This window comes from Diceros bicornis, chromosome 26, assembly GCF_020826845.1.
Source record: "Diceros bicornis minor isolate mBicDic1 chromosome 26, mDicBic1.mat.cur, whole genome shotgun sequence".
NCBI lineage: Eukaryota > Metazoa > Chordata > Mammalia > Perissodactyla > Rhinocerotidae > Diceros > Diceros bicornis.
This window is the reverse complement of record NC_080765.1, coordinates 20,925,582-20,951,537: the sequence shown is the minus strand read 5'-3', so window position 1 is coordinate 20,951,537 and position 25,956 is coordinate 20,925,582. Positions and strand designations below refer to the sequence as shown.

Sequence of the window (25,956 nt, the reverse complement as noted above, 5' to 3'; positions counted from 1 at the left end):
TCCCAGGAGAAGAAGCCTGGCTCCTGTGGGCAGCAGGGACAAGCTGCTGGCCTGTTTCCTGGGGGTGGGGGCTGATGGTGCCCCAGGGTCTTGCTCACTCCACACACTGGAGAAGGGACTAACTACCCTTCCCAGGCAGGCCCTCTACTCTCGCTCTGACTCATATCCTTCCAGTCCCAGAGGAGGCAAGATGGGGGAAGCCCCAACACTAGGGTCCCTAGGAGACAGATGCTCAGACTTGGCCAATTTATTTAAGAAATTTTATTGCTCAGAACCTTCCCTCCTTGGGTAACAGCAGGAGCTTTGGAAACCAGCCCTTGGAGACAGAGCCAGAGGCACTAGGGTGGAGGAAAGAGCGTGGCACATTTGGTTCATTGTCCTGTGTGCGAGGATGGTGGGGGTGGGGGTGGGGGTGGGTTGCAGACTCTTCTAAGGACCCAGACGTGGCCCCCTTGGCAAGGCTCACATGCCAAAGCAGAGCAGATGAGGTCAGCCTGGCATGACGGCTCAGTGCCCCTTGACCTTGCCCTGGGGTCCCTGGACCTCGCGGAAGCTGAGCATCATCAGGCCCACATTGATGGCATAGGTAGTGATGCAAACAATGCAGAAATCATAGAGCACGAAGAATAGGATCCAGGCCAGGTAGACAGAACCAGCGAGAGACACCAGGGAACTCAGCACCAGCAGGATAGATGCCCAGCGGGCCCGTAGGCAACCTGCAAGGTAGAAAAGGATCAGGCATGGGCTTTAGGGACTGGCCACCTCTAGAACACTGCCATGACTTCATGGTGCCACCCAGACATCAGGGGCTGCTGGGGAAGAGGCTCTAAAATGAGCCTGACAGGCCACATCAAGGCCTTGGTTCTCCTATCTGTTCAGTGACCCCTGGAACCCAAATAGGGAATTTTCTTGCTGAGCTCTACATGAGAAGAAAGGCAAGCAATCCTTGGATTTCCCACAGAAAGGAACTTCTGAGTCTTTTCCACAAAACTGGGGTCCTAGGAAGTCTTTAAGGGCCGTTCTAGGGCCGGCCCCATGGCTTAGCGGTTAAGTGCGCGTGCTCCGCTGCTGGCGGCCAGGGTTTGGATCCTGGGCGCGCACCAACACACCGCTTGTCCGGCCATGCTGAGGCCACGTCCCACATACAGCAACTAGAAGGATGTGCAGCTATGACATACAACTATCTACTGGGGTTTTGGGGGGAAAATAAATAAATAAATAAAATTATTAAAAAAAAAAAAGAAAAAGGGCCGTTCTAGCTCTGACAGTACCTAAACCAATTGAGACTCCGGTTAGTTCCCGCCCCCAGGGTGCTCTGTGATAAGCAGCTGGCTGGCTGCTGTTTGGGTCACCAAGATTGCAAGGGATGGGGCTGGGCTGGCCAAGGGGGAAAGGGGCCTGTCATGAAGGGGCAGGGCCACTCACCTAACAATAGCTGTAGTGTGTAGAAGATGCAACCAAATATGCTGTTGGATTGATTGAAGATGCTGTCCGGGCCCAGCAAGTGTTCTACCAGTCCAAAGCCCCGGCCCCACCTGGTGGAGGGGAGGCCCCAGGTTAGGAGTGTCAACTCAGTGCCTTGGGCCATGTGCTGGAAGGGTGATTTCCAAGAAGCCACCTGGGCTGTCCTTCCCTTTCTCCCCTTTCTCCCAACCCCCTCGTGAGTCCAAGGGTCGGTGACCTCCCAGCATAGCCACCCTTTGGCCAGGTCAGGATTCCATGTCACTGCCCCTATCCGACGTCAGGCCTGGCCATGGCTCCCCCACAGGCCTCTCTTTTCATCTTAGACCTTCAATAATTCTTAAGATGGCAAAGTGGGTATAACAGTTCACCTTGCTTTACAGAGTTACTAGAAACTGGGAATCCAAGACAGAATCTCTCTGCCCTGCACCCCTAAATCTCCAGCTCCTTGGCCGCCCACTCCCCTCCTCTGTAATCTTTCATCCCACTAACCTCGGGCTCTCATGCATAGCCAGAGTTGGCCACCTTATCCCCTAGCACGGCCTTTTCAGCAGTCCCTACACGCTACCCCACCTCCCCCTCCTGCCCAGTGACCATTATTACTTGGCATCAGGATCCACGTGTTACACTCCTGAATAACCCCAGTCCCCAGCACTATCTGCCCCCCACCCATCTCGGACACACCCGTTTCGCCAGGCAACGCCCCCTCGAGCCCGGCCCCCAAGTGTCCGCTCCACGGGAACCCCGATCCCAGACTCCAGAATCATCTGACAATCTGGCCTCCATGCACTGCTCCCACGAGCAGCCCGGTCCCCGAAGCCTTCCACTTGCGCGCGCACCTGGAGGAGAAAACGCGCGAACAGCTGATGGCCGTGCCCACATCGCAGAGCGCGCGGTAATCTTTGTCCCGGGCGCGCGCCGCCTTCACGTGCAGCGCGTAGAGAGAGAGTATTAAGCCCGCGAGGCAGAGGGCGAGCCGCACCCAACCCGGGCTCCTCCAGGTAGCGCCCATGTCTTCCGGCCCCGCCCGAGGCGCCAGCTCTAAGGGGACCCGCCACGGAGCAGAAGCAGAGCAGGATATGGCCACGCCCTTTCCCGCCCCTCTGCCTGGGCGATTGGCCTGTCTGGTCTCGCACTCCCTGACCCAATTGGTTGTTCCTAAGACTTGATAGGCATGCTGGCGAGGTAGGAAAACAGTGAGGAAAGCTGGAACTGGAAAACCGGATAGGGAACGTGGGCAATTACGGACCAGGCGGCCTGCTAGGCAGGATGGGAGTTGTAGTCGGAGTGGCCGCAATGCCTCAAGGGAAATGGAGTCTCCGGACTTTAAAAATTATATTAATATGGCTAACAGTATAGTGTGGCGCTTAATCTATGCCAAGCCCCGTTCTAAGCATTGGAACATCCAGGACTTAGAGACCAACGGATCAGGGAATCCAGTGAATACTGCGATCCGATCAAGAACAAAGCATTTTCCCTGAAACTATTACTTCAGCATCATTAGGACTATAACCTCCAATCCTCCTAGCTTGCTCAGCCATTTCCTCCTGCCTCACCAGCGCCTCCTGCGGCCGGTCTCTCCCCTCTCGAATTCCCAGCTCCATCACCCCGCCCACCCTCTTTCCAGTATCCTAACCTATGTTCTATTGTGGTGCCCGCCTGGCAAAACCCGAGCCTGGGTCAACCCAACAGTCTCTCTTTTCCAAGCCTTTGGTGAGCTAGCTGAGCTCTCCCCTTCACAGACATCGCATCTATTGATGACCCATCTCTCCTATACCTCTCCTTCCTTCCCGTCTGCGCTGAAACTTGCTTCTCTTTCCCATTTCAGAAACAGCAACACATTTCCCTTCACAATCCAGTTTTGGAAAAGATTTTACAATCCCAGTCTCTACTTCCTCACTTCTTCTTTGCTGCCCAGCACACCACAAACTGGCTCCTGCCCCCAACACTCCTCTAACAACTAATGGCTGGTATCACCAGGACGCTAAATCCAATGGATATTTTTCAGCTCTTATCATGCTTGACCTCCCAAGAGTATCAGTCACGTTGAGCACTCCTTCCTGGGAACTCGGTCTTCCTCTGGCTTCTGTGATATTTCACTCTTCTGCTGGCCCTCCTCCCTCTCTGGCTGCTCCTTCTCAGACCCACTGCTCTTCTTCCAGACAGTGTGGTCAGCAGAATGACAGCCCCCAAAGATGTCCATGTCCTAATTCCTGGGACCTGTGAATATGTTAGGTTACATGGCAAACGGGAATTAAGGTTGCAGATGGAATTAAGGTTACTAATCTGCTGATTTTAAAACAGAGAGATTATCCCGTGGGTCCAATGTAATCACAAAGGTCCTTAAAAGTGAAAAGGGGAGGCAGAAGAAGAGAGTCAGAGGTATATATGACTATGAAAGAAAGGCACAGAGAGATCCAATGTTGCTAGCTTTGAAGATGGAGGAAGGGGGCCATGAGCTAAGGAGTGTGGGTGGCCTTTAGAAGCAGGAAAGGGCAAACAAACGGAATCTCCTCTAAAGTCTCCAGAAAGGAACTGTTGAGATCTTGACTTTAGCCCAGCAAGACCCATGTCAGATTTCTGAACTACAGAACTGTAAGATAACAAATTCATGCTGTTTTAAGCCACTAAATTTGTGGTAATTTGTTACAGCAGCAATAGGAAACTAATACAGAGGACTAGGACTTACGCCTGTTTCTCATCTCTTTCCACAGTCTCCTGGAGTGTTTCTGTTATCTGTGGCTGGTTTCCCCCAGAATGAGTGATCTAAGAGGGAGAAAGATGGAAACCACAATATCTCTATGACTTAGCCTTGAAAGTCACACACTGTCATTTCTGCATTATCTTATTGGGTCATGTCAGCCCTGTTCAGTGTGGGAAGAGACTACAGAGTGGTATGAATACCAGGAGGTGGGAATCATTGAGGATTTATTGCTGTTCAACAAAAACCACTGCAAAAAATAATGGCTTAAAACAATAACAATCATTGTATTTTCTCTCACACTTTTTATGGATTAGGAATTTGGGAAGAGAATTTTGGCTGGGCAGTCCCGGCTAACATAATTGCAGTCAGATGATGGCTAACCCTGGAACGATGGGAGATTGACGCCGCTGAGGGCTAACCTAGCAGCTCTCTCTCTTTCTTCTTGTAGTCCCAGGGGCTATCCATGTATCTGTGTGGTCTCTCTGAAGGGGCTAGTTTGGGCGTCCTCACAGCATGGCAGCCTCTAAGCTACAGCAGCCGGCTTCCAAAACTTTCCTCAATGATTTCCGTCTCCTGGTGCTTTTACCATTGTGTAGTCTCTTCTCACACTGAATAGTGCTAACCTGACCCAATAGGATAATGCAGAAATGATGGTGTGTGATTTTCAAGGCTAAGTCATAAAAATATTGTGGCTTCCATCTATCTCTCTGTCGAATCAGATCACTCACCCTGGGGGAAGCCAGCTGCCAGGTGATGAGGACACTTAAGCAGCCCTAGGGAGAGGTCCACTTAGTGAGGAACTGAGGCCTCCTGCCAACAACCAGCACTTACTTGCTGGGCATGTGAGAGAGGCACCCTGGAAGTGAATTCTCTAGCACCAGTCAAGCCTTCAGATGACTGCAGTTTTGGCCAACATCTTGACTGCAACCTCATGAGAGACCTGAGCCAGAACCACCTAGCTAAGCTGCTCCCAGATTCCTGACCCAAAGAAACTGCGTAAGATAATAAATGTTTTTGTTTTGAGCTGCTATGTTGTTGGGTTTTTTTGGTGAGGAAGATCAGCCCTGAGCTAACATCTGCCATTCCTCCTCTTTTTGCTGAGGAAGACTGGCCCTGAGCTAACGTCCATGCTGATCTTCCTCCACTTTATAGGGGACGCTGCCACAGCATGGCCTGACAAGCGGTGCGTCGTGCGTGCCCGGGATCGAACCCAGGCCACCAGCAGCGGAGCACGCGCACTTAACTGCTTAGCTCAAGGGCCGGCCCTTGAGCTGCTATATTTTGGGGGTAATTTGTTACACAGCAATAGATGATTAATACAGGGCAGTCAGACTGCTTATACAGCAGCTCAGGGCTCCAGTACAAGTGCTCCTTGTACTTGGCTCCCACAGGGCTCCAGTGCTCCTGACTTGTAGCCAGGTGGAAGCTGCATCACCTATTATTATTTTTTTATTTTTTAATGTTAAAATGTTTTAAGAATAGTTTCAAAGTGCATCATCTTTTATGATCTAGCTTCAGAAGTCGTATAGTATTCCACTGTAATCATAAACCTGCTCAGTCCCGAGTGGAAGGAACATAGAATGCTACCTCTTGATGAGAGAAGTGTCATAGGCATATTCTAAGAAGCTCATGTGGGGTGGGCCATCTTTGGAAAATACAAACTGTCACAGGGAGTAACATTATTTCCTCCCCTGTCTTCTCTTACTCCCGATAGGTGACAGTTTCCAAGCTCTGACTTGAGCCCAGATCTCTCTCCTGGGCTCTAGACCCCATAGCAGAAACACCTCTTGGATGTCACCATCTAGATGTCTCACAGGCCAATCAGATGCAATGCAATGCACCCAAAACTGAACCCCTTACCTTCCCCAAACCTGTTCCTCTTCTGGGGTTTCCCATTTTAACCATGGCCCATCCATCCACCTAAGCCGCTCCTCCTGGACTACTCTCTCACTCCCCATAATCTAGGCAGACCACACCTTGACCCAAGCCATCATCACCTCCCACCTAGATAAATGCAGTAGCCTCCTCGCTGGCTTCCCAGATATTCTTGTCTCCCACCCCAAGATCCATTCTCCACACTCAGCAATCAAAGTGATGCTTTATAAAATAAAGTTGCAGTTTTGTCGCTCGCTGCCTTTCAATAACATCCCATTTCAATAAATGGGAGAATAAAGCCCAATATCTCTTTCATTTATTTAACAAATGTTTATTGAGTACTGCAACGTGCCAGAGATTGTGTTAGGGGCTTCGGATAAATCAGTAAAGCAGACAAATATTCATGCTCTCGTCTTATATTTTAGAAGAGGAGAAAAAATGAGCAATTAATATAATAAATACATAAAGTATATGGTATGTTGTTGGTGATAAAGGCTTTGGATAAAATAAAAGGTGGAGCAGAGTGAGGGGAATGGAGATGATTGCAATTTTAAATAGCATGGTCTGAGTAGGCTTCATTCAATTGACATTTGGGTAAAAGCTTGAAGGAGGTGAGGGAGTAAGCTATGTGGCTATCTAGGGGAAGGGTGTTCCACGCAGAGGGAACAGCCAGCGAGAGGCTCTGAGGTGGAAGGTGCCTGGTGTGCTTGGGGAACAACAGGGAGGCCAGTGTGACTGGAGACAGTGAGTGTGGGGGAGTGACGATGGAGAGGGGAAAGGGGGACGAATCTTTTAATCTTCCTGCGCCTCAGTTCCCTCATCTGTAAAATGAGGATAATAATAGTACCTGCCTCTGGAGGGTCGCTATGAAGCTTTTAGAAGAGTGCTAGCTCGTGGGGTGCATGTTCGACCTCCGCCGCCGGGGGGCAGCAGCGAGTTCAGGCCGAGCGCTGGTCAACGCGCCGGGTCAAAAGAAGTGAGGCCATTCCCGGACACCGCCCGCCTCTGTGGCAACCACCGCAGCAGTCTCGCGCCCTCTTGTCCACGCCGTGGCCACGTGAGTGACGAGTTCTGGCACATCACAAGCACCGTGAGTCCTTTGCTTGTCTGCGCAAGATGTCCTCCCCGCCGGGAGCACCCTTCCCTCTGCCTTCTGCAGGCTCAAGCCATGCCCGCCTCTAGAGCTGAGTGGCCTCCTGGCTTCAGCCCAAGATAGTGCCAAGACGCTGAAAAAGAAAGGGTGGGAATGGTGTGGGGATGGGGGGCGAAGAGGAAATCCAGACTCAGGGAGCCCCTTTGGTGAAGGGTTGCACCTTTGCTGAAGTTTAAGGAAAGCCTTTGGGCTCCAAAGATGTCCCCTGCTTCGCTTTACCCTTTTTATTTTTTTAATAATTTTTATTTATTTATTTTTCCCCCCAAAGCCCCAGTAGATAGTTGTATGTCATAGTTGCACATCCTTCTAGTTGCTGTATGTGGGACACGGCCTCAGCATGGCTGGAGAAGCGGTGGGTCGGTGCGCGCCCGGGGATCCGAACCCGGGCGCCAGTAGCGGAGCGCGGGCACTTAACCACTAAGCCACGGGGCCGGCCCCTACCCTTTTTATATTTAAAATTTTTTAAATATTTAGAAAATACATAACTGCGGTGAAGAAAAATCCAATCAGTACAAGTACACACACACAGACACACTGAAAAGTCTCTCTCCCATTTATCTCTTGGAAAAAGTAATTCTATTTTCTTTTTTTGTGTGTGAGGAAGATCGGCCCTGAGCTAACACCTGCCAATCCTCCTCTTTTTTTTTTTTTTTTTTGCCGAGGAAGACTGGCCCTGGGCTAACATCCATGCCCATCTTCCTCCACTTTATATGGGATGCCACCACAGCATGGCCTGACAAGCAGTGTGTCGGTGCGCGCCTGGGATCCGGGCCAGCGAACCCCAGGCCGCCGCAGCGAAGTGCGCGCACTTAACCGCCTGCGCCACCGGGCCGGCCCCAGTAATTCTGTTTTCACTGGTCACTCTGCATTTGGTCTCACTGACCCGCACTCTCCCAATCATTATAGCCAGAATGTTCTAAGAGTTAAAACCCTTGGGTGACTTCTTACTACCTCAAGATGAATGCAGACTCCTTATTTTTCATGATCTGGCTCTGGTCACCCCATTTGGCCCCTCTCCTTCCCAGACTCTACATGGCTCCAGCCATATCCTCAGATTATCCAGGCTATTCTCTATCCTGCCATCCTTCCCACTCCAGCTCCCCTGCCTGGCCAAGTCCTATTCATGCTGCACCTGTACCAATGTCCCAGTCCCTATCTGATGCTCCCACAGCCTCCTGTGGAGCCCTCATCACAGCTGATGACACTGAAACTGTCTGTTTTCCTCTTCAGGGCAGGGAAAAGATCCATTTATTTGATTTAACACCCAATCTCCTCTCCTGGCACAGAAAAGTGACCCAATCAGTGTTTGTTGCAGGCATAAACGAACGAATAATAATAATACCTAACACTTACATAGTGCTAATTCCACCCCTGGCACGGTTCTAGGCACTTTACATATATACATTCATGTAACCACACGACCTCAAGGTTGATACATCCTTATTTTACCAGTACGGAAATTAAAGCATTGAGCAGTATAAGTATCTTGCCCCAGATGGTAAATGGCTGAGCTGAGGTTTGAACCGGGCAGTCTGGTTTCCCGTAAGTGAGTCAAGAGCTGGAAGGAGAAGGACGGGACCTCAGGGAAGGAGTCCAGGTAGGGTTTGGTCTGTGCGGTTTACATCTAAGGGTCTTCGCGCCATCTCCCGTTTCGCTCCTAGGGATCCCATTTTAGAGAGGAGGAGACAGAGGCCCAGAGAGACCACAGATAACTCTGGGAGCCCTGTGGAGAGAGCCGTGGTATTTATTTGGGGGTTCGGGAGCAGGGGCATAGCCAGGATGGGCTGGCGCCAAGGTTCTCTGCTCCAAACTACAATTCCCAGGAGACACCGGGCGCCCCCAGCCCACTTGACGTCACGGCGGCAGAGAGGGCGGCAGAAGGCGCAGGCGGCTCGGCTCGCCTGGCCTGTCGACTGTTGGGCGGTTCATCTCGGATCCCGGCCCTGGCTCTGGCCCCGCGGTAAGTGGAGTAACCCGCGCGGACCCTGCCTGCGCGGGCTTCGCAGCGCGTGCCTGCAGCCTTCGCCATCGCGCTGGACCGCGGGAGTGTGCGTGGACGGGGGCTGGCGTCTACCGTATGGTGGGGATCCGGGCAGAACCAGGTGACCCTGCGGAGCGAGAACCCAGACGGGGCCTCCTGGCCCGAGGCTTCCATGCAGCCGGCCCTCGGGCGCACAATACTGTGTGCCGCACGTACGCAAGCCAGGCTTGGGGCTCCGGTCTGAAGGCGCTGGATAGGGGTCAGCCCCGCCCCCTGAACGAGGATGCCCAGGACCAGAGAGAGCGGGGGCAAGGTTTTCTGGCTGAGGGTCTCCTCTCTTCCAGAGCACCAGATGGAGCCTCAGGTTGAAGAATAGGAGCTACGGACAGCAAAGTTGTCCATGCTCGGCCTGTGTGTGTTTGGGGAGATGGTGGAAGGGGTGGGCAGAGATTGCCCAGGCCTGAGGTTACCAGTGCCCATGTGGAGAGGTGGTGCGGATTGTCTGGATTCGGGTCCTTACAACTTCCCCTTCCCCCACCCCGGTAGATGGGAGCTGCTCCCGTGGGGCTGAGCTCGTCAGCATCCTCGCCTGGCCCTCGCCCTTGAAGTCGGAGAAGAGCCTCTGCCCACCCATACCCCTCTTGCCCCGTTTTGGGGTCGCCTCCGTCTGTCTGGTCCTCAACCCTAGGGGCCGCCGAGTCCGACAGAGGAGCAGGACGATGATACTGGCGTCGGTGCTGGGGAGTGGCCCCCGGGGTGGGCCTCCACTCCGGCCCCTCCTGGGGCCCGCACTCTTGCTCCGGGCAGGCTCCACATCAGCCACCGATACACACCACGTGGAGATGGCGCGGGAGCGCTCCAAGACCGTGACCTCCTTTTACAACCAGTCAGCCATCGATGTGGCAGCGGAGAAGGTGCGCAGCTGGGGCAACAAGGCCCGGGGCCGGGGCTAGAGAGGGTGTCCAGGAAAGGGTGGAGCTAATGTGGTGTGGTAGGGAGTTGGAGATCCAATGCTCAAAGCCCATCTGCCCCTCCAGCCCTCAGTCCGCCTCACTCCGACCATGATGCTCTATTCAGGTCGCTCTCAGGATGGCAGCCACCTTCTGGTAAGATTCCTACCTCTTGTTTTTCTCTTGGTCCCTGGAGCTCTAGCCTAGCCACTCAGGCCCTGGCCCTGCCTTCCCTCCTGTTTTTCATCTAGAAAAGTGGCCGGTACTTGCAGCAAGAGTTGCCAGTGAGGATCGCTCACCGCATTAAGGGCTTCCGCAGCCTTCCCTTCATCATTGGCTGCAACCCCACCATACTGCACGTGGTAAGGTGGCCTCCAGGGGCATGGGTTTCCCTAGTAGAGGGGACCTTAGATCAATGCCCCACTGCCCAGGGGGCAAATAGGGAGACGGGACCAGAGTGGCAGAGACTTGCCTGCCAAAAGGTTTCAGGGCCATGGAGGACTCACCCAAGCCTTCAGAGGCCAAAGCTGCATACTCATGGAAGATTGAAAGACGGGGATGGGGGTTTGAACCAAGGGAATTGGGGTGGATGGCAATCCCCATGGGTAGGCATGGGTGGCTATTCTCTGCCTGGTGGCCACAGCATCCCTGTGAATTCCCACACCTCTTCCTTGCAGCACGAGCTGTACATCCGTGCCTTCCAGAAGCTGACAGACTTCCCTCCGGTAAGGGCTGGGCCAGGGCAGGGTGAGGGGCTGAGAGGTCAGGGCTGGACCATCCATACTCATGACTCCGTGGCCTGCAGATCAAGGACCAGACGGACGAGGCCCGATACTGCCAGCTGGTGCGACAGCTGTTGGACGACCACAAGGATGTGGTGACCCTCTTAGCTGAGGGACTACGTGAGAGCCGGAAGCACATAGAGGTCAGGGGCAGTGCAGTGGGGCCCAGGCCTGTTGGGGGGGCCTGGGAAGGGCAGAGGGTTTCTGAGGCCCCACTCTTTATACAGGATGAGAAGCTAGTCCGCTACTTCTTGGACAAGACGTTGACTTCAAGGCTTGGGATCCGCATGTTGGCCACACATCATCTGGCACTGCATGAGGACAAGGTGGGGTGTTGGGACCTGAGACCCACCTGGGAATGTCAAGTGGGACAGAGGGGACTGAGCGAGGGGACTGGGGACTGGGCCGAGGGCCTGGGAGAGGCTTGAGGCTGCTTCAGCAGTCCAGAGGTTGCAAGCATTTGGTGGCCGAGGTGTGGGTAGAGGTGCTGCCTACTCCTGACTTTATTTCTCCTGCCAGCCTGACTTTGTTGGCATCATCTGCACTCGCCTCTCGCCAAAGAAGATTATCGAAAAGTGGGTGGATTTTGCCAGGTAAGGCTGGAACGGCTAAGGGGGTGGATGTCTTTGGGCAGGGAAAGCTTGGGTCTGAACCCTTACCCAGAGCAGTCTAGGGCAGGGTTTCTCAACCGTGGCACTATTAACATTTTGGGCCAGATAATTCTTTTTTGTGAGGGGCTGTCCTGTGCGTGTTAGGGTGTTTAGAAGGATCCCTGGCCTCTACTCACTTGATGCCAGTAGTACTCCCCAGTCGTGACAAGCAAAAATGTCTCTAGAAATTGCAAAATTTCTCTGGCGGGGAGTGGGGGCAGAATCGCCTCCAGTTGAGAACCGCTGGTCTAGGTCTGAACCCTTGCCCCTATCCACAGACGCCTGTGTGAGCACAAGTATGGCAGTGCCCCCCGTGTCCGCATCAATGGACATGTGGCCGCCCGTTTCCCCTTCATCCCCATGCCGCTGGACTACATCCTGCCCGAGCTGCTCAAGAATGCCATGAGGTGGGCTGGCTGCATATGTGGGAAGGGGGCAGACATGAACTCTGGGGTGAGGCTGAGGTACCACTACCTACTGGTCTTTCCCCCTTGCATAGAGCCACGATGGAGAGTCACTTGGACACTCCCTACAATGTCCCAGATGTGGTCATCACCATTGCCAACAATGATATCGATCTTGTCATCAGGTTTGCTCTGAGTGGGAGTGGGGCTGGGGTGGGTGGAGGTTCCAGGCACTGTTTCTTTTTTCTTTTTTTTTTTTTTGGTGAGGAAGATCAGCCCTGAGCTAACATCCATGCTAATCCTCCTCTTTTTTTGCTGAGGAAGACCGGCTCTGAGCTAACATCTATTGCCAATCCTCCTCCTTTTTTCCCCCAAAGCCCCAGTAGATAGTTGTATGTCATAGTTGCACATTCTTCTAGTTGCTGTATGTGGGACACGGCCTCAGCATGGCCGAACAAGCAGTGCGTCGTTGCGCACCCGGGATCCGAACCCGGGCTGCCAGTAACGGAGCATGCGCACTTAACCGCTAAGCCACGGGACCGGCCCTCAGGCACTGTTTCTGACTTGCTGTATGACCTCAAGCCAGTACCTGCCCCATTCTGAGACCTGGTCCCTGATCAGACAAGATGTTCTCTGGTCCTGAGATTGCCATGAGCTGGAGAGAGAAGGTATGAGCAGTCAGTGGCCCAGGCAGAACTGAAGATGGAGGAATGCAGCTTATAAAAAACAAGGCCCAAGGGTCTAGGTAGACCACATTCCATCTTTGGGTGGAAGGGACAGGAAGGCAGACTTAGCACTGTCTGCTTGGGAGGTAGTGAGCTCCCCATCGAAGCTGAGCCAAACTCATGATATCGACATCCTGCCAGGATTTCAGACCGGGGCGGGGGAATCGCTCACAAAGACCTGGATCGGGTTATGGACTACCACTTCACTACAGCTGAGGCCAGCACCCAGGACCCCCGGATCAGTCCCCTCTTTGGCCACCTGGACATGCACAGTGGTGGCCAGTCAGGACCCATGCATGGGTGAGACCCCACCTGGCCAGGATGGAGGGGTGGGGGGCTCTAGGAGACTCAAGCCTCTGAAGCCCCTGTCCTATCCCCCTGCCCACTCCCAGCTTTGGCTTCGGGCTGCCCACATCACGGGCCTACGCGGAGTACCTTGGTGGTTCCCTCCAGCTGCAGTCCCTGCAGGGCATTGGCACGGATGTCTACCTGCGGCTCCGTCACATCGATGGCCGGGAGGAAAGCTTCCGCATCTGACCCCGCAGCCCTTGGCCTGCTCGCCTGCCCAGCCTGGGCCACCCACCCTGCCCACACCTTCTGGGCCAGGCAGGGTGCTACCCTGCTCCACATGCTGCTGCATCTTGGGTCTTAGGGCCCCAAACAGATGGACTTCCATGGAGCCGGGAGCCACCCCTCCTTGACAGGATCCACTGCTTCCCTGCCTCCAGGCCTTGGAGGGGAGGAAGTGGGGACCCTTGAGGCTTCCAGCACCAGCTCCGTCATTCTCGTTCCTGGGGAACCCCCACTTTGACCTGCTGTCTGTTATTAAAGTTCACATTTGGAATGCCCTCTTGGGCCCCGTGTGTGGGGAGGGCAGGTGAGCTTTTGTTTCTGCCCACATTCAAGTTCCCTGGGCCCTTGGGTTAAACTAGTTCATGTCCCAGTCTCTAACTGTCCTGACAGCCAGGAGTAGAATTGGCCCCAAGTCTCTTGCGCATTTTGTTTGGTGGGAGTGGGGGTGAGGGGCGGTCTGGCAGTTTATACAAAGACCTTTCATTCATTTCATGTTACAAATGTTTCTGGGTCCCAGACAACATTGAGGGTCCAAGTGGGCCCAGCTTCAGACCTCAGTTCTGACTCTTCCCTTCCTGGCAGTCACAGGTTCTGGAGGTGAAGGTCACCAGATTTGGCAACCTCCTGAACCACCTGATTGCTGAACCTGAGTAAGGTTAAAAATACTGCTTGCCAGCTGTGCCTGCTGCTGCCAAGGAAAGGAACACACACGATTGTGCCGTGGCAGGCCCCCGAGGACAGTGGGGCCCTGGTGGGGAGGGCAAAAGGAAAAGGCTCTGGAGAGCAGGTGGGGACCCCTATCTTGCTAGGGAAGGAGAAGACAGGCCTGAGGGCCTGCTTGGTGGGACTGGCGATGGAAGTGGAGGTTTTGAGCGAAGACAGGGATTGTATCTGGAGGGCAAATGCCAGGGGGTGGGAAACCACAGTGACTTGCCAGGCTGAAAATCCTGTTGGCTGCAGCAGTGGGGTGAGGCTAAAGAGGTAGGTGGCAGTCAGGGTGAAGGGCCTTGAATGTACAGCCAAGAAGCATGGGCTTTATCCTGCAGGAGGATGGGTTTTAAGCTAGGAAGGGATGTTTCAGGTTGGATTCTCTAGAAGCAGACCCCAAGCGGAGGATTTGTGTCCATGTGATTTGTTGAGAAAGCAGTCCCGGAAGTGAGTAGGGGAAGCCGGAAAGGGAAGGGCAGGAGGCCAGACAAGGATGTGGTCTCAGGCAAAAGTTCCGAGCCAAAGTTCTGCCTCAGAGCTGGAGGCCAGATTGCTAACTAAGCTCCACCGTCACTGATGAACTCTTCCATCTGACAATCATTGGTTAATGTCTGTGTTGGGAAGTGTGAGTGGGGAGGTACTTGAACTTCCAGGCCGAAAAATTGAGTTTTCAGCTCTTTCAGGCAAAACAGCTCTATTAGCCGAGAGGCAGTTTGACAAAGAAGAGCCTCTGGTGCTGGTTTCTGAAAGCACATCAAAGGTAATCTGGGCACAGAGAAGCAACAAAGAGAGATTCCAGGGGATCTATGTAGTTCTAGGAGGAACAGTGTTTCGCACATCAGAAGAATCACTGGTGGAGGGACAGTAGTGAGGAGGTTGGTGCGGTGACCTTGATCAGGGATTTATAAAACCTAGGCTAATCCTTAACTAGAAGGACAGTATTTGTAACTGAAGATGTTGGGTGAAGTCAAAGGTGAGGCACCAGAACCCTGGGTGGATAGAATAACAATCTTGAAGATGAGGGGTGGGGTGGGGAGTGGGAAAAGGCATTACAATTTTAATTTTTTCTTTCCTGACTGTTGTTTGTCTTCTGTTTCTCATGCTGCCAGACAGCTGCATTCACTGCCCCCCACAACTCCTCATTTCCCCAAAGCCAAGTTATCAGCACTTCCCACTGCCATCCCCCCCAAATATCTGACTCAGTTACTTCTTGATCTGTAACCTCAGGCCTTGAGCATTCCACCCGTCTTAGAATTGTTTCGAAGTCCAATAACCAAATTATAAGTCAGAGAAGGTTCAGCGAGTGGCCAAAGGGAATGTTTACTGAGCACCTACCCTGTCTGGCACTGTGCAATACACTTGTTTTATATACATAAGAGCTAGATAAATATGTGGTTTAACCTTCATATAGTTACATGGCTTATACAGTTATATATAGTTTTACCTTCACCTACACTCGGAGAATGGACACACTTGTACAACTTACCCAGAGTAGAGTCAGAACCCAGGATTCCTCACTCATTAAGCCCAAGACACTCTCCATTATGTCCACTGCCTTTGGCTAGTGTCTGTTCAGGGGTCGTCTGGTTTGGGGGCCTAATCATTTCTTTAGAAAGGCTTGATTCTGTGAGAATAATTTATTGGCTGTCCCTAGACACACCCGTCCTGCTTCCCCCACCCCAACCGTATCCTTTTCCCACCCTGAACAAGGAAGGCAGTTTCCTCAATGTTTAAAAAAAGGGGTGATCGGTACTAGGCTGGCGAAGTGGGCGGCGCAGGAGTGGGTGTTGATTCCTGGCTCGAGGCCTGATAATTGGCACGTCTTGGCTTCCTCAGGCACCAGGGCCTTTAAAAAGATCGAGCTGAGTCATCAGATCAAGAAAGTCTTTCTCCTCTTTTCAACTCTAGGGTGCAGCCATATTCTCACACCGAAAGAAAGGAACCCCAGGGCACTCGGCACAGTAAACGTCAAGCTTGTCTTCGGCGCCGCCCACATGGCCACACTAACCAATCACCTCCTGACACGTCACAGACCCCACCCTCCAGCCTGCTGCTGCCTCCGCCACGCGTCGCTGACCCGGAGCTGAAAGCGCTGCGCGGCGCCGGAATCTGGCGTCACTTCCACCACAGCGATGGCGGCACAGGGAGCGTCTGCGGCGATTGCGGCGGCAACTGCAGGGGTCGCGGGGGAGGGCGAGCCCGGGCCCGGGGAGAGTGCGGCGGTCGAGGGGACCGCCCCGTCACCGGGCCGGGTCTCTCCGCCGACCCCGGCGCGCGGCGAGCCGGAAGTCACCGTGGAGATCGGAGAAACGTACCTGTGCCGGCGTCCGGATAGCACCTGGCGTGAGGGCGGAGCAGGGGCAGGGGCGGGGCCTGGGGACGGGTTCTCTGAGGGGCTGGGAGTCGTGGAGGGCGGGGCTGGAGGAAAGAGAAGGCGAAGTTTCAGGCTATCCCGGGCGCCGCCTACAAACCCCACCTGTCAGGCTATCGCAGAATTCTTCTTGTATATAGAGCTTCCTTTCCACCTTCTTGCCCACTGTTAGGCTTCGTTCCCTTTTCTTGTTAACCTTGCTTCCTCGCTGGTCTCTCTTGTCTCTGCGACTTCTGCTTCCATCCGTCCCCTACAGCTGCCAGCGGAGAGGACCTTCCAGAACACAAAAACGAGCTTTCCCTTCCCTTCCATTGCGTTGCCTCATCTTCAAAGTAAACCCCTTAGGATGGCATTCATCTTTGTGACCTCTCTGGTGTCTAGCCACCCCTAGCAAAGGCCATTTCCAGACCAGACCACTCTGTACCTTCCCGAAGACCATATGTCTTTTACCACCTGTGCCCTCTGCCCTTTCTTCCCCTTCTTGTTCACCTGGCTAGCTCCTACTGATCTCTTTAACACCATATTCCCTGCGATGCCATTCCTGACTCCCTTCAGGCAAAGTGAGTCATTCCCTTCTGTATGTTCCTGCAGCATTTTCTTCATACCTCAGCTATGGAATATGTAACGTTATGTTTTCATTGTCTCTCTCTGTCTTTTCCTATCAAAGTGGGAACTTCTGGAGGGTAGGTCTGCTTGTGATTCATTGCTGTGTCCTCTGTACCCAGCAATAGCATAGCATAGGGCCAGACATGCAATGGTTGTCTTACTCATTTGTTGAATGGTATGCTAGTTGTCAGGTGCTATACTACTAAAGCTTTAAAGGCATTAACTGACCCTCTGAGGTGGGCACTAGTATCCCTATTTTACAGATGAAGAAACTGAGGCTCAGAAAGCTGAAATAACTTGCTTAGTTAAACATAGCTAGGAAGTTGAGAGCTAGAATTCTATATAAACCTAGGTTGTCTGACTCCAGAGCCAGCCCTCATGACCCCTGAACAAATGAATGATTGGGTATAGTGAAACAAGCATTGAATTTGGAGCCAGACTTATACCCAGTTAAGTATTAGCTCTTATCACATTTCAACTTTGTGAGCCTGGGTAAGCCTCAGTTTTCTTATCTGTAAAATAAGAATAACAGCTCCATCCTGGCCCACCTCACAGGCGATGATTGAATGGAATGGCAGATGTGGACAGGTGAGGTTAGCTTATGTGTGGCTCTGGAATCTGGAAACTGCTCCTCAGTGTAAAAGATTCCTCTTGTTCCAGCCTTGCCTTCCTTCCTGATGATCCTAGCCTTCTTCCTTCACAGATTCTGCTGAAGTGATCCAGTCTCGAGTGAATGATCAGGAGGGCCGAGAGGAATTCTATGTACACTATGTGGGCTGTGAGTGACTTGGGGTATCCGGGCCTGGGTGGGGGAGAGGGGTGGAAGGGCAGCACCCTCATGGCCCATCCTCACAGTTAACCGGCGGCTAGACGAATGGGTGGACAAGAACCGGCTGGCGCTGACCAAGACAGTGAAGGATGCTGTGCAGAAGAACTCAGAGAAGTACCTGAGTGAGCTGGCTGAGCAGCCTGAGCGCAAGATCACTCGCAACCAGAAGCGCAAGCATGACGAAATCAACCACGTGCAGAAGGTCCGGGCCCCTCCCCTTCCCTGGGGCCCCAGGAGGTTCAGCTACCTCTGCCGACTCCTTTGGGTCCCAGTGCAAAAACCACAGCAGCTCCCATTTCTTAAGCTCCTGCAGTGCGACAGGGACTTCACCTACCTCTTTTTATGTACTCTTTGAAGAGATAAGAAAACTGAGGCTTAGAGAGGGCCGGGGCTTGGCTGTAGTCTCACAGCAAAGAAATGGTACAGCTGGGACTGGAACTCAGGCCTCCTGTACTGATAGCCTCTTTTGTCTCCCGTTGGCTGTGCCACATTAGACAAAATGACTTGAAGTCCAAGGGGAAAGAAGAAAATGAATGACGTTGGGCACTTGCTATTGCCAGGCATCATGCTGAGTACTGTACATGTGTAAGCTCATCATATTCTCCCTAACAATTCAACACCACAAAGATAATTGTTTCCTTTTGTGAATGAGGATGCAGGCTCAGAGAGGTTAGGTGACATGCTTAAGGTCACACAGCTAGTAAAAAGGTGGGCTGGAGTTAGAACAATAATAGCAAACATTAATTGGCTCGTGAGCCAGAATTTTAGGCTAAGTGTTTTACTACATGTCCTCACTGAAGTTTCACAGCAACCCTGTGAGGTAAGCATTATTATTATTCTCAGTTTACAGGGAAGGAACAAACAGGTTTAGGAACCCAGTCAGGAATTAGATTTGCCAACTAGATTGTTCTACTTTGGGGCACAAACCATTAACTGTGGCTTTGACACATCCTAGAAACTCAGGCCATTTGTTTCTAAAACCTGAGTTCTTTTCACCAAGCCAGCCAGCCCCTGGGGGGTTAGTTTCCTGCCACCCTGAGCCTCGGTGTCTTGATTTGTAAAGTGGGGAGTGCAGACGAGAACAGGGTTTGTTGAGCTCTCAAAGCATCGGACATTCATTAGTTCCAGCCAGTGTGCTTTTATCCTTCTGATCGCTTGTGTGCTCTGCGGCATGTTTTTCAAACTGTGGGGTGCAGCTGTTAGTACATTGCCAGATTAGTTCAGTGCATTGTGACCAGCATTTATATTTTTTAAATGGAAGAAAGAAATAGGATAAGACAGAAAATATTAGAGTGCATTGAATTTTATTAAAGGTAAGTATTTCTTTGAGAAACTTTTATTTAACGTACAAATACACATATGTATGTACACAAACATGTCAACTAGTTTATAGTGCTAATTGCACTTTCTACTGTGGGTTGTGATTAAAAGATAATTTGAAATACCCTGAACTAGAAAGTCCTCTCCAGGTCTAAGGCAGCACTGTCCAGTTGGACTTCCTGTGATAAATGTCAAGCGTTCTATATCTGTACTGTCCGGTGGAGTAGCCTCTAGCCACATGTGGCTACTGAGCGCTTAAAAGGTGTTTAGTGTGACTAAGAATTAAATTTTATTTAAACTTAATGAATTTAAAAAGCCACACGTGGCTAGTTGCTACTCGATTGGACAGCTTCTAAGGTTCTCTTAGTTCCCCAACCAGGTTGCACTGGCAAATTAAGTCTCAAAGATGTACCTCCAAGCTGGCAATCAGCAGGGTGAATGACAATGGGCCAATGGTGATAAAGGGTGGATAATCAGCGAGGTAACGATCAGCAAGGTTCTTCAGAGCCTAATTAATGTTTCGTTCTAAATAAATTGCAGCATTTAAGAAAAGTAGTGTTTTTGTAGTTCTTTAATGCATTTACAGAAGAGGATTGTGTCTTGTGAGAGTCTGGGAAATGCATTTTAAAGAGGCCTATGAGCAGGAAAATCTTTCTTCCCTCATCTTTGCGGGGGTTAGGCTCGGAGTTGGACAGAGTGGGGGCCCATGCCCAACTGTGCTAACCTAGGGCAAGTGATCTCACCTCTTTGTGCCTCAGTTTCCTCTTTTGTGCAGCGCGGATAATGAACACTCTTGTCTCAGGCTCACTGTGAGGACCAAATGAAATAACGCCTGTGGAGTGCTTGGCAGCTAGTTCCCAAGGGCAGGTGACCTCCCCTCTCCCTCCTGTTTCTTTTGTGTAAAATAGAAAGAAGAATGTTGTATCTCAGGGTTGCTGAAAGGGTTAAATGAGGCCATATAGGCAAAGTGCTCTGTGGAAGGGGGTTCTGGGTAAAACAGTGGCTCCTTTCTCCCTTCTCAACTACAGGACAAGGCTGCCACCGTCTACTCTGCTGTAGGTCATAGGCCTTGGGTCCCCCCTCCATTGTCTGTCTGTACTTGGTTCCTCCTACAGAGTCAGGCCTAGGAACAGGATGTGCTGTGAGTGTGACATGATTTTTAGTCTCTGCTTTCTAAGGACTTGGAAAATAGGGGAAACCAAGTGGGGGCAGTCAGAGGGTATTATTATTAACCACTGTGTTCCTGACTTGGAAAGGAGAGGGTGTATTCTGCATCTGAACAATCCAGTCAGGCCTCCTGGAGGAGGTGGGCCTTGAAGGACAGGAAGGAGCACAGTGAGAACAATTACACATGCTAGCTCACAAAGCTCTGCCTCATCACACACTCACCTAGCTCACGCTCTGTACTGGGTGGAGTAAACATGTTCTGGCGGCAATAGGAGAGGGAAGGACATTCAAGGAGGGAGGAACTGCATGTGCAAAGGCACGAACGCTGGAAAAAGAGGGGTGTTGATAGCAGTGTAGATTTGAAGGGGCTGAGACTGGAGGCTGGGAATCTAAGGAGGCCTAGTCAATTGTCCAGACCTAAGATGGTTGCAGTGACTATTTGGAGTGGGACAGAGAGGAGAATTCCAGAGAGGGACTGATTCCAGAGGTGTCAGGGAGTCCAGGACTTGGCTGTTAACTGAATGCCAGGCTGAGAAAGAGGGAAGAGTCTTAAGAGCAGGCCTGTTATTGCTCTTGGGAAGTTGGACTGAGATTGATGCTCCTAGTGATGTGGGGAACCCAGGAGGATGAACAGGTTTGCAGGGAGGAAGGATTGAGTTCCTTTCCAGACACTCGAGTCTGATGTGCCTGTGGAAGGAACTCTGGGAGCAGTCTCACAGGCAGGCCGCTCCTTGGGTCTGGTGCTCAGGAAAGAGGTCCAGGTGCGTTGGGGAGTCGGCACCAGTTCCAGCTATGGGCGTGGAGGACAAGATCCATTATTTCATCTGTCTCACAACAAGTTTGGCAGAGCTGGAGTGATCATTGTACAGCTGGAGCTCTTATCAACCCAAGGACTGGACCCAGCCCTCCTGATCCTAGTCCTGTTCATCTGGCAAAAGGTCCAAACTCGGGCATCTGGGGCATCTGGGATGTATGGGTGGGCAGGCAGACGGGAGAGGAGCTTAGACCAGCCAGCTTCAAAACCAGGTAAAACAAGTTAGCTATTTGTGTGGTTCTTACTGTCATTCAGGGGATGAGGTCTGGAAGACAGAAGGGAAGCACTGAGTTCTAGGGCAGGGGAGGGACGGCCTGACCACAACTTCTGTTCACCTCTGTCCGCTGCTCTTTCCTTGCCCAGACCTATGCAGAGATGGACCCCACGACAGCAGCCTTGGAGAAGGAGCATGAGGCGGTAAGCAGGAGCGGGGGTCCTGCCTGTGGGCTCTCCCTCCCTCCCGCTTTCCTTGCCCCAACTGAGCCATCCACTGCCCTGCACTCCCGCCTTGCCCACAGATCACCAAGGTGAAGTACGTGGACAAGATCCACATCGGGAACTACGAAATCGATGCCTGGTACTTCTCACCATTCCCCGAAGACTATGGGAAGCAGCCCAAGCTCTGGCTCTGCGAGTACTGCCTCAAGTACATGAAATACGAGAAGAGCTACCGCTTCCACTTGGTGAGGCTGGGCTGCCTGGTGAGAGAGGGGCGTGGAGGCTGAGGGCGCCTGAAGGGAAGGGAGACAGGTCCAGAGGGGTTGAGCCCAAGGAAAAGCTGCCACGGGCTGAAAGACCTGGATTCCAGGCCTGGCTTTGTCTTTGCTGGAGTGGTGTTGGCCAACTTGCTGCCCCTCTGCAGACCTCAGTTTCCTCTCCTGTGGAATGGGGACAGTAATCCCTGTCTTTACCCCTCCTCGGGTCCCTTGCCTTTCACCACCTTTATCAAGGCTATCCCAGGGCCAGGTTCCTCAGTGCAAGAGAGGAAGCAAGCATGGCCCCTGAGCCATGGGACCATAACGTGTGACAGATGGGAAGCAGTGGTACACAGCTGCCAGGGGCGAGGGGCTTTCATCACTAGCGCAGCAGGGTGTTTCCCCAAGAGTGCAACCTGCAGCAAATGAACGCCGCTTAGGAAACACCGTTGTCATAGATGAGAGCCCTCCAGGGTCCTCTAGAGCCAGGCCGACCTGGACTTGAACCATCTAGCTGCGCGATGTGCAAGCCAGTTACTTAGCCTCTCTGTGCCTTGGTTTCTTCATCTGTAAAATAGGCTCTGTTTCCTCAGGTGGTTGGGAGGGTTACTCCACCTAGGTGAAGTGTTGAGCCCAGGGTATACAGATGGGGAAACCAAGAGAAGCAGAGCCTTGCTGCAAGCCACACAGGGTGAGATGGGGGCACCTAGCAGAGAACCTCAGGGTCTCAAGCCTGTATCTCCCTGTGCCCACCCCCAGGGCCAGTGTCAGTGGCGGCAGCCCCCAGGGAAGGAAATCTATCGCAAGAGCAACATCTCTGTGTATGAGGTAGACGGCAAGGACCACAAGGTGAGCTGGGTGGCGCTGTGGGGTGGGGGGCAAGCACTGGGCACCTCGTGACCATCCTCATTGTCACCAAAGGATAGGGCCAGCCTTAGGATGAGCCTCCACCGGGAAAAGGCGTGTGGATCATGCTTAGCCTGGCACTTGGCCTGTGGCTGGTGCATAGTAATCACGTGGCCCTGTGGTGCCAGCCTCGGGGACTGGGTTTCCGTCTGTCCCTGAGGACCTTTCTCCTGATGGGGTAGTTTAGGTTTGGGCAGTTCTGGAACCCAGAGTGGAGATTGTTGTGCCTGAGGCCACTTCTAGAAGCACTTTCTCTTTCTGCCTGAAGGAAAGATGTTTGTCTTTCCTGGGAGGGAACCGCTTTGTGTAAGATTTCCTGCCTGAGAGCTCGGTGGCTCTGAGGGCTGAGTTCCTTGTTCCTGTCCGAAAGACAGGCAGGGTGGGGCCTTTGGGGCCTGCTTTGTTGTCATTGAGAACCTGGCCTTTGCTTGGTCAGTCTGGGAAGGTCTCCCCAAGTGAGACACTTTCCTGTGGAAGGGCAGTATAGTGTCAGATGAACAGGGCAGGCTTCTGAGTGGCCCCTGGCTTCAGATCGCCCGTCACTTCCTAGCTGACCTTAGACGAGTTACTTAATGTTGTTTGTTCCTGTTTCCTCATGCATAAGGCAGGAGTCATGATAATATTTACCTAATAGGATTCTTAATGGAGTAGATGAGACAACAATGTCAAATACTTAGCACAGGGCCTGGCGTCGAGTAGGTGCTTAGTAAACATGGCCTTTGTTATTTTCGGTGACCTCTTGGAGCTAAACCAGCCTTGTAATATATAAGTTTGGGGAATATCTGCTCTTAGTCTGGCGCTTGCCTGCTGCTCTGCCTTCCTGAGCATAAACGGGGAGTGGGAGGAGACGTGGGGGTTCCTTCCACCTCTACCCTCTGCTGGCTTTGAGGCCTCAGGCAAGCACTTCCCCTCCCAGAGCCTCATTTTACTCCTAAAAAAATGAGACTAGCAATGCTGAGCTCACACAATTGTTGGGTCAGATGAGAGTGGATGTAAAAGGTGTCATAAACCAGAGGGCCCCTTGATCTGTGCTGTGAAGCCAACCTCAGGGTCCCATTGGCCCTCCTGACTTTGGTCTCTGGCCTGGGTGGGTGTCTGGCCCTGCAGCAAGGAGGCTAGTGAAGCCCAGCAGAGGAGCACGGCCAAGTGGACAGGCAGCTCAGGCTTCAGAGTCAGGCTTGAGGCTCGTCCATTCAGCAGACGTTTACCAGCCACCCAGCTTCATGCTCAGCCTTGTGCTGAGTGCAGGGACACAGCTATGAACCAGACAAAACTCATATACCAGTTTGAATCCTGCCCTAGCTCTTGCCAGCTGTGGGGCCTTCAGCAAGCCACTTATCTCCTCTGAGCCTATTTCCTGATCTGAAACATAAGAGTTAAGGTCTGTGAAGATTGAACTCATATTTAGCACTCAAAAGTGGTAGCCAGGATTAGTCCAGCTCTGCCATTACCTCCTCCATTGCTAATAGCTCTCTGGTTTTCAGTTTCCCTGTCCATCAGAAAATGACTCCAAGACGCTTTCCAATTCTAAATACTACTGTTCGGGTGAGGAGCCCACTCCTGACCTGCCTGGCACTGCCTGCTCTCTGGAGCCTGGCACTTGCAGAGCAGGGTGGCAGCTCCTGCCCAGGCCTTGATGGGCCAGTTGGGGGGGTTGTACTTGCTGCCTGAGCCTGCTTCCACCTCCCTCACCCCTCAGATTTACTGTCAGAACCTGTGTCTGCTGGCCAAGCTCTTCCTGGACCACAAGACATTGTACTTTGATGTGGAGCCCTTCGTCTTTTACATCTTGACTGAGGTGGACAGGCAGGGGGCCCACATCGTCGGCTACTTCTCTAAGGTGCTGGGTCAGGAAGCCCAGGTTGAGGGAATGTGGGGAGTGCGAATGGGAGATGGGGCTGAGCCTCCGCAGAGGTCCTGATCCCCCATCCCTGCAGGAGAAGGAGTCTCCAGATGGGAACAATGTGGCCTGCATCCTGACCCTGCCTCCCTACCAGCGCCGTGGATACGGAAAGTTCCTCATTGCTTTCAGTGAGTGGCTCCTGGTCTGTCCAGGAAGGGGCGACTGTGGTGGGGGATCCAGGGCAGGCTGGGTCCTCAAGATCCTTATTTCCACCACTGCCAGGTTATGAGCTATCCAAGCTTGAGAGCACGGTAGGCTCACCTGAGAAGCCGCTGTCTGACCTGGGCAAGCTCAGCTACCGCAGCTACTGGTCTTGGGTCCTGCTGGAGATCCTGCGAGACTTCCGGGGCACACTGTCCATCAAGGACCTTAGGTTAGGGCCCTGATCCCCAGCCCTGTCCAGGGCATGCTGTCCATCAAGGACCTCATGAGGGAGGCTTCCTGGAACCCTCAAAGAGGGAAGGACTCTTCTAAGATTGGCCATGATCCTGTCTCCTTGTCCCCTTTTGTTGTCCCAGCCAGATGCCACAAGGGAACTCTCTCCAGCATCTGCTCTAATTCTTTCTGCAGCCAGATGACCAGCATCACCCAGAATGACATCATCAGCACCCTACAGTCCCTCAACATGGTCAAGTACTGGAAGGGCCAGCACGTGATCTGTGTCACACCCAAGCTGGTAGAGGAACACCTCAAAAGTGCCCAGTATAAGAAACCACCCATCACAGGTGGGTCGGGGGCTTCCCAGGGTGTGTGTGGTGGAGGGTAGGTGTAAGGCCTGCTGGGAGCCAGAGCCTCCTTTCTGCTGTCACTTGATCCCAAACCAGTCTGACCAGCTCTCCGACCTGAAGCCTGGGGCAGGCTACTCATTCCTGGGCTTCCCTGCCCCCTCCTTAGGACTCAGTGTGCCCCTGTTCTCACCTAGAGGTGAAACCTGGCCTGGGCCCAGAGGCCTAGCTCTGCCTCTCATGCCTCTTCTCCCCACAGTGGACTCTGTCTGCCTCAAGTGGGCACCCCCCAAGCACAAGCAAGTCAAACTCTCCAAGAAGTGAGTGGCCTCTGCCCCTGCTGCTGGACCATGCCTCCTTGCCCCCTAGCCTGTAAATATGTACAGACCTGTTTCATCATTTTTTTAATAAAGTAAGTTCTGCTGGTGGCTCTGGACTTCGGAGGTGAGTGGGAGGCCAAGAGCTGATTTTTTTTTTTTTTTTCTGAGGGCGATTGGCCCTGAGCTAACATCTGTGGCCAATCTTCCTCTTTTTGCTTGAAGAAGATTCGCCCTGAGCTAACATCTGTGCCAATCTTCCTCTATTTTGTATGTGGGTCACTGCCATAGCATGGCCACTGAGCCGTGTAGGTCCCTGCCTGGGAACTGAACCTGG

At 52.6% G+C, this 25,956-nt stretch overlaps 3 protein-coding genes across 5 annotated transcripts; 2 read left to right on the top strand and 1 right to left on the bottom strand.

The window, feature by feature from the left end:
• Positions 1 to 246: 246 nt before the first annotated feature.
• On the bottom strand, positions 247 to 2,635 carry VKORC1 (vitamin K epoxide reductase complex subunit 1). 2 transcript variants are annotated; one of them, XM_058569568.1, is made up of 3 exons: positions 2,301 to 2,537; positions 1,426 to 1,535; positions 247 to 716 (listed from the first exon to the last, which is right to left on the bottom strand). In XM_058569568.1, the coding sequence occupies exons 1-3, from the start codon at positions 2,471 to 2,473 to the stop codon at positions 508 to 510; spliced, it is 492 nt and encodes a 163-aa protein (XP_058425551.1). In that variant the 5' UTR covers positions 2,474 to 2,537; the 3' UTR covers positions 247 to 507. The 2 variants fall into 2 exon arrangements, with proteins under 2 accessions (XP_058425551.1, XP_058425552.1); XM_058569569.1 differs by lacking the exon at positions 1,426 to 1,535 and having other exon boundaries at positions 611 to 716; positions 2,301 to 2,635.
• A 6,412-nt stretch (positions 2,636 to 9,047) lies between these two features.
• Positions 9,048 to 13,533, top strand: BCKDK (branched chain keto acid dehydrogenase kinase). Its single transcript, XM_058569554.1, has 12 exons — positions 9,048 to 9,153; positions 9,721 to 10,088; positions 10,212 to 10,280; positions 10,376 to 10,486; positions 10,802 to 10,849; positions 10,930 to 11,049; positions 11,134 to 11,232; positions 11,426 to 11,499; positions 11,835 to 11,963; positions 12,056 to 12,145; positions 12,827 to 12,985; positions 13,078 to 13,533. The coding sequence occupies exons 2-12, from the start codon at positions 9,894 to 9,896 to the stop codon at positions 13,220 to 13,222; spliced, it is 1,239 nt and encodes a 412-aa protein (XP_058425537.1). The 5' UTR covers positions 9,048 to 9,153; positions 9,721 to 9,893; the 3' UTR covers positions 13,223 to 13,533.
• A 1,534-nt stretch (positions 13,534 to 15,067) lies between these two features.
• Positions 15,068 to 25,730, top strand: KAT8 (lysine acetyltransferase 8). Of its 2 annotated transcripts, none has more exons than XM_058569555.1 (11): positions 15,068 to 16,309; positions 17,647 to 17,721; positions 17,799 to 17,974; positions 21,437 to 21,490; positions 21,592 to 21,756; positions 22,528 to 22,617; positions 24,374 to 24,514; positions 24,612 to 24,705; positions 24,800 to 24,950; positions 25,148 to 25,302; positions 25,562 to 25,730. In XM_058569555.1, the coding sequence occupies exons 1-11, from the start codon at positions 16,099 to 16,101 to the stop codon at positions 25,624 to 25,626; spliced, it is 1,377 nt and encodes a 458-aa protein (XP_058425538.1). In that variant the 5' UTR covers positions 15,068 to 16,098; the 3' UTR covers positions 25,627 to 25,730. The 2 variants fall into 2 exon arrangements, with proteins under 2 accessions (XP_058425538.1, XP_058425539.1); XM_058569556.1 differs by lacking the exon at positions 15,068 to 16,309 and adding an exon at positions 16,398 to 17,531.
• Positions 25,731 to 25,956: the final 226 nt, after the last annotated feature.

What these genes read in the sequence shown, in the direction of transcription:
- BCKDK (XM_058569554.1), top strand. Translation starts at nt 9,894, where the DNA reads ATGATACTGGCGTCGGTGCTGGGGAGTGGCCCCCGGGGTGGGCCTCCA. An exon ending in AGGATGGCAGCCACCTTCTG is followed by an intron (nt 10,281 to 10,375) that starts GTAAGATTCCTA and finishes TTTTTCATCTAG; the next exon opens with AAAAGTGGCCGGTACTTGCA. An exon ending in AAGTGGGTGGATTTTGCCAG is followed by an intron (nt 11,500 to 11,834) that starts GTAAGGCTGGAA and finishes CCCTATCCACAG; the next exon opens with ACGCCTGTGTGAGCACAAGT.
- KAT8 (XM_058569555.1), top strand. Translation starts at nt 16,099, where the DNA reads ATGGCGGCACAGGGAGCGTCTGCGGCGATTGCGGCGGCAACTGCAGGG. An exon ending in AAATCAACCACGTGCAGAAG is followed by an intron (nt 17,975 to 21,436) that starts GTCCGGGCCCCT and finishes TTCCTTGCCCAG; the next exon opens with ACCTATGCAGAGATGGACCC. An exon ending in AGAGCTACCGCTTCCACTTG is followed by an intron (nt 21,757 to 22,527) that starts GTGAGGCTGGGC and finishes GCCCACCCCCAG; the next exon opens with GGCCAGTGTCAGTGGCGGCA.
- VKORC1 (XM_058569568.1), bottom strand. Translation starts at nt 2,473, where the DNA reads ATGGGCGCTACCTGGAGGAGCCCGGGTTGGGTGCGGCTCGCCCTCTGC. An exon ending in TCGCGCGTTTTCTCCTCCAG is followed by an intron (nt 1,536 to 2,300) that starts GTGCGCGCGCAA and finishes CCCCTCCACCAG; the next exon opens with GTGGGGCCGGGGCTTTGGAC. An exon ending in CACACTACAGCTATTGTTAG is followed by an intron (nt 717 to 1,425) that starts GTGAGTGGCCCT and finishes TCTACCTTGCAG; the next exon opens with GTTGCCTACGGGCCCGCTGG.